General features: G+C 47.4%; 1 protein-coding gene across 1 annotated transcript in view; it reads right to left on the reverse strand.

Annotated features, from left to right (window-relative positions):
* Window positions 1-2890: 2890 nt before the first annotated feature.
* LOC103732113 (neutrophilic granule protein-like) overlaps window positions 2891-6440 on the reverse strand; it is a 4852-nt gene continuing 1302 nt past the window's right edge. The window contains exons 2-4 of the mRNA XM_008830627.2: window positions 5971-6072; window positions 4081-4167; window positions 2891-3523 (exon numbers count right to left, since the gene is read on the reverse strand). Coding sequence (XP_008828849.1) covers window positions 3380-3523; window positions 4081-4167; window positions 5971-6072 — 333 coding nt within the window. The 3' untranslated portion in view covers window positions 2891-3379. The remainder of the gene's footprint in view (window positions 3524-4080; window positions 4168-5970; window positions 6073-6440) is intronic.

The raw sequence follows: 6440 nt of genomic DNA on the forward strand, positions 1-6440 counted from the left end.
TAATCCCAGCACTGGGGAGGCAGAGGCAGGCGGATCTCTGAGTTCAAGGCCAGCCTGGTCTACACATAGTGAGTCAGGACAGCTGGGGCTACAGGGAGACCCTGTCTCAAAATACATATATATATATATATTGGATGAAGTATAAATATTCCTATGAAAATAAGGGGAAAATCAATCATTGAGAGATCTGTATATTTTACTATATAAATGAGTCTGGTGAAAGCACACTTCAGTTGCTTTTGCTGCTTCATAGTCACTCCTGTCCAGACCTCCACTGCCCTTGGGTTTTCCCTTTCTTCACGTGCCACAAAGCTATAGAGTTCCCCAGCTAGATATAGCTGCCATGTTGACTGCCTGAAACCAGCATCCCTAGCTCCTTTTTTTGTTGTTTTCTTTGTTCATTCGTTCCTTTGTTTTGAGACAGGATTTCCCTGTAGCCTAGCTGGCCTGGAACTTGCTGTGTAGACCAGCCTGGCTTCAAACTCAGAGACCCCTGCCTCTGCCTCCCTTGTCATGGGATTAAAGGCGTGCACCACCACGCCTGGCTCTCTAGCTCCTTTTTAATGCCTAGGCCAGAGATGCTTTAACTTTGATGTACATAAAAGTCACTCGAATTTTTATTTTTGTAATATTTATTTGTATTTATGTGTATGTGTGAATGTATGCCACATGTGTACCTGTACCCATGAAAGCAAGAAGGCGCTGGATCCCCTAGAGCTGAAGTTATAGGTTTTAAGCTCCCTAACATGGGTGCTATGAACCAAAATTGGGTCCTCTGGCAGAGCGGGAAGTGCTCTGAATGACAAGCCATTTCTCCAGCTCCAGTCACTAGAAATTTTTTGAGCTACAAATCCTAGGTCCCTCCCCAGAGATGGCTTCCCCAGGTCTAAGGTACACTTCAGCACTTGGGCCAGCCCATTTGCTTGGTGGATGTTTGCTTTTCCCTGTGTGAGAACTGCACTCCTGCCTAAGTTCCCATTTCCCCAGACAGCTACATTCCAGACCTGCCTTCCTAAGGTTACATCTGGTTTCTGTGGTTGTGGCTATTGGGAAAAATCTTCAGTCACACACTTTTCCAAAAGTCAGCTTGTGGGCTGCAGCTTGTAGCTCGGTGGTACAGCATTTGCCTAGCATGTGTGAAGCCTGGGTTTGATTCCCCCAAATATCTCCTCCTCCTCTTCCTCTCTCTGGTTCTCTCCCTTCTCCTCTCTGTCTCTGTCTCGCACACACACATTGCAAAAGAAAGTTTGATTTTTTTATCCATTGGCTAATGGGACTTAAAGCCCTCTTGATGGGAGGGAATTCATGGATGGCATTATAAACTCAGCTAGATACACATGGCAGGAGAGAACATAGATCTTGGAGAAAACCCTATCTCTTTCATATCTCAAGACAAAAGAATCTTCTTACTCTATGCCAACTATTGATACTTTTATTTACAGACAAGCATGCCGTACGGCATTCATCAAAGAAGCTTCTTTTTGCAACAGATGGAGGCTACTGCAGAGTTGCACATCTGGTCAGGCACAGAGAACATATGTCTGGGAGATGCCCAGTACTAGGTGACACATCTTCAGTTGAATCTCTATAACCAAGGCTCATGGAACACAGCAGAATAAGGGGTAGAGAGAGGGCTAATGCCCCCTCCACTCTCACCAGTGAAGCTTCCTTGTACAGTGGAATGCGATGCACACAGAAGGCCACAACTGGCCAAGTTTTGGAGAATAAGACACTGTAGAGTGTAGGATGGGATTTCTATATGGAACCTCACCCATCCATGGCTCAGGGACCATTGTGGAAAAGGAGGCAGGAAGATTATAAGAGCCAGGGCTGGTTCGTGAACACAGGGAGGTGGAGGCTTCCAGTCCACTGGAGGCTTGCTCATGTGAACCTGTGGCAGTGGTGGTGTTGAGCATGGGAACCATGTGAGCTCAATTAAGCAAGGGCCCAAAGGGGAGGTGAGAAATAGGTGGCAGGCTGGCACTAGACTGAGAACTATTTGAGACTGCTGCTGGGTGAGAGTGAGTATGACTTACATACGACCGCTGGATGAGCTTACTAGACTCCAGTGGATGCATTTACACTCAAGGTCATTTGGGTACAAACACCTGAATGTATAGGACTTAGCATGTATGGCAGAGTGCATGGGGTTCAGTGGGGTATGGGTGAGGGGGTCTGGATTTAATTGGAAAATATATGAAATTATAAAAGCTCAACAATTAAAAAAATCCACATGAAGCAGGGAGGGAGTATGGGGGTGCTTGAGGGGAGTGGAAGGGAGGAGTTGGAGATTCCTGGGAGAAGTGGGAAGGGAGATGGGGTGCATATGATCAAGATGCATTTTGTTTACATGTATAAACTTGTCAAAAAATAGATTTTTTAAAATGAAGATCAGCATGGTAGTTCGTAATCCAAATTACTTGGAAGGTTGAGTTAGGAGGATTGCTCTGATCCACCTGCCTCTGCCTCCCAAGTTCTGTGACTAAAGGTGTGCACCACCACACCCAGCCTCTCCTTTATAAATTACATTTATTTGTGTGTGTATGTGTGCATGCATGTTATACACATGCCACTGGAGGCCAGAGGACAGCCTGCAGGAGTTGTTTCTCTCCCACTATGTAGATGCTGGGCATCAAACTCAGGTCATCAGGTTTCGAGGCAAGCACCCCTACCCACTGAACTATTTTGCTTAGTTCCTCTCTGTTAGTCCCCTGCACTGACCTCAATCCAGGTCTCCTCAGCCCCCACTCAAGGCTTGCCTCATTGGTCTCAGGCCCCACCCAAGGCCTGCCTCATTGGTCTCAGGCCCCACCCAAGGCCTGCCTCATTGGTTTCCTCATGCCAAGTTCAGCCCTTCCAGCCCCTGGTACTTTGTTCCCTCAGTCATATCATCATTCATCTCAGAAGTATTTTATTGAATCCCTCCTGTGATTCTCACTCAAAATCTTCTGACACTCTCCCACCTCCCCTTAGAAGTGTCTGAATATGTGAAGGAGCAGTTAGTTGTCATGGTGACTGGCCAGGAGGCCCAACTGTGAGCAGACACAGGGTGGTCTGGTTGGGGGCACAGCAGGTAATGCCAATGTGGTTTGAGGATTAACAGAGGGAAGGATACTTTTGTTCTGAGAGAGAGGGGAGGCTTCTGCAGGAAGCAACTTTGGGGCCTTGAAGGATAAATTGGAGTTTCAAACACTGGGGGACAGGAAGTCCCAGCAGAGGAAAGCAGGTGTGCAAAGGCAGGGATGCTTTGGGAGTAGGAGGTTGCTCTAAAGAAGGCATTCTTGGATAGCTCAGGAAAGGAGGTGCTAAAGGCAGTAGAGGGAGGTTGACAGTGGGAGGTTGTGGTGGACAGGCAGGGTTTTCCCTCCCTCCTCCAGCCCTAGAAATTCCGCAGAATGTTGTTGATGATGTCATTTTTGGCATTTTCATAAATGTTCTTAATTGCGGGTGGTAGCTCAGTGGTGTCGTCCTCCTTGGGGATATCTGCCACAGGGTAATCAGCAAAACTGCTCACCTGGGTGACCTGCAGAACAGATGCTGGACAGTCAGTTGCCACCATCACTGTTGACAGATCCCTTTCTTGCCCTGCCTGTGGCCAGTCTCTCAAGGAGGGGATGAGATGACAGGCATGAGTTGCAAAAGCATGATGGGACATGGAGGCCTGTCCTCTATCCCCTGGAGCCCAGAGGGCCTGAGCAGACCTGGATTAGGGGGAGGTGGGTTTCCAAGGACAGTCATGAGAACAGAGCACAGAATCAGTTTTCCAGAGCACCAAAGTCACACACGCACACCCCCCAACTCCCACAGCCTCTCCTATCAATTGGAAAGCCTATCCCATACTGGCAGGCTTCATGCCACACCCCTCTGGACAACTTGCTGAGAAGGCCTTGATCAGCTCTGTTTTCCAGATGAAGAACCCGAAGCGGCACAAGCTAGTCGATAGTGAGGCCCAATGCAGTGTCTCCCAGATCCCAGGAGAGAACCTCATGGAAGGAAACAGTCTATTCATGGGATTCAAGCTTCTGAGGGGAAGAGGTACCCCAAGACAGGGTGGACCTCAGCAGGTGCCCAGCTGCTCACCTCTCTCCTGCAGTCCCTGTCACAGCTCAATGTCAGGGAGCGGGTAAACCTCCGCCTGAAGAATTCACCAGTGCAGTTTCGCTCCTCCTGTGGGTGGGCAGGAAGAGGGGTTTGGCCACCTTTCCCCAGAGAGGCAAGGGCTGCCAAGGTCAAGTCAGAGGTGCACACCAGAGCCAGGAAAGAGAGCCAGTCTCCAGAAGGCTCCGGGCCGAGGAGATGTACACTCATGAACATAAAGGACAGGATGCCCTCTAAATCACTACAGGAAAACTCATGTGTCCATGAGTTACCATGCCAGGGAAAAGCATGCTTGTTGAAAGTTGTGCATGAAGAAGATACATCAGCACCTAGTTAGATGATACCTATCCCTGGACCATGAGGTCATGAATCAGAAAATAATGTATGTCATTTTTAAAATGTGAGAAGCAGGCCAGGCTTGGTGGTGCACACCTTTAATCCCAGCACTCGGGAGGCAGAGACAGGCAGATCTCTGTGAGTTCAAGGCCATCTTGGTCTACATAGTGAGTTCCAGGACAGCTGGGGCTACAGGGAGACCCTGCCTGCCTCTGCCTCTGCCTCCCGAGTACTGGGATTAAAGGTGTGTGCCACTACGTCCAGCAAGTTTTTTTTTTTTTTTGGTCTTTTTGAGACAGGGTCTCCCAATAAGTATCCTTATGGTAAGGATTTACAATAATTTATAATAAGAAAAAGTAGTTAGAGCAGGGCATGGTGACATACACGTTTAACCCAGCCCTTGGGAGGTAGAGGCAGTGAGATTGAAGTCAGTCTAGTCTACAGAGTTCCAGGCCAACTGGAGCTACAGGGAGACCCTGTCTCAACCCCGCCCCCGAAACAAGGAAAATCTAACTTTGTTTTTTCTAAAAGTTTTTTAAAATTATGTCTATTTTATGTGTATGAGTTATTGCCTACAAGTATGTGAGTACACCTGTGTCATGCATTACCCACAGAGGCCAGAAGAGGGCATCAGATCCCCTGGAACTGGAGTTAACAGATCTTTGTTAGTTCCCATGTGGGTGCTGGGAATCAAACCCAGGTCTTCTGCAAGAGTAGCCAGTGCTCTTAACCACTGAGCCATCTCTCCAGTCCTCCTGTTTCTTTCTTTTTTTCTTTTTCTTTCTTTTTTTTTTTTTTTTGTTTTGTTTTTTGAGACAGGGTTTCCCTGTAGCCCCAGCTGGCCTGGAACTTGCTATGTAGAACAAGTTGCCCTTGACCTCACAGTGCTCCACCTGCCTCTGCTTCCCTAGTGCTGGGATTAAAGGCATGCACCACCATGCCCAGCTCCCCCTGATTTTTCTAAGAGTTTAAAATTACATTTGGGGGTCTGGAGAGTTGGCTCAGTGGTTGAGAACACTGGTTGTTCTTGCTGAGGACCCGGGTTCAAATCCCAGCACCCACATGGCAGCTAACAACTGTCCGTAACTCCAGTCCCAGGGGATTCAACAACCTCTTCTGACCTCCTCGGGCATTGCACAACACAGGTACACTTACCTACATGCAGGCAATACACACATACACATAAAAATAATAAAATTTAAAAAATAAATAAAATTACATTTAGTGTGTGTGTGTGTGTGTGTGTGTGTGTGTGTGTGTGTGTGTCACAGCTCACATATTGAAGTCAGATGACAATTTGTGGGAATTGGCTCTCTCCACCTCGTGGGTTCCAAGCTTTGGCTGTTAGGGCCTTCACCAGCTGAGCCGTCTCACTGGCCCAAAAAATCTGATTATGAGAACGACTTCCAGAATCAAACCTCTGGTGAAATGGCCAGGTGAGATGGATGGGGCAGACCCACAGCCCCTAAAGGTCAAGAGAGGGAATCATTTGTATTGGTCCACAGAGGGTTCTGGGAACTGAAAAAGAAGACTCACCCCGTCCTCCTTGAAGGCGCAGTCTTGAGGCTGTCTTTCTGGTGTGGAAGTGCATACTGTTTCTTTAATCCTGAAGTTGAGTGGGATCTTGAAGTTGGAGGTCTAAAGAAGCAACATAAAACTCATGACCATTTCTCCAATACAGATTAGGGAACAAAGCACAAAGAGGTTAAGGTTATGCTGTCTACAGTATCTGGAAAGTTCAGGTTTGTATTTTCCACCAAAGTCTGGGGCTTGCTTATTAAATGACTACAGCAGAGATTTAAAAGGTACAGTCAGCCAGGCATGGTGGTGCACGCCTTTAACCCCAGTACTCAGGAGGCAGTGGCAGGTGGTTCTCTGTGACTTCAAAGCCAGCCTGGTCTATATAGCAAGTTCCAAGTCAGCCATGTCTACACAAGGAGATCTTGTCTCAATATACATACATACATACATACATACATACATACACACACATGTATAATATATAT

The sequence above is a fragment of the Nannospalax galili genome, unplaced genomic scaffold (assembly GCF_000622305.1).
Source record: "Nannospalax galili isolate Female #2095 unplaced genomic scaffold, S.galili_v1.0 scaffold1050, whole genome shotgun sequence".
In the NCBI taxonomy this organism is placed as follows: domain Eukaryota; kingdom Metazoa; phylum Chordata; class Mammalia; order Rodentia; family Spalacidae; genus Nannospalax; species Nannospalax galili.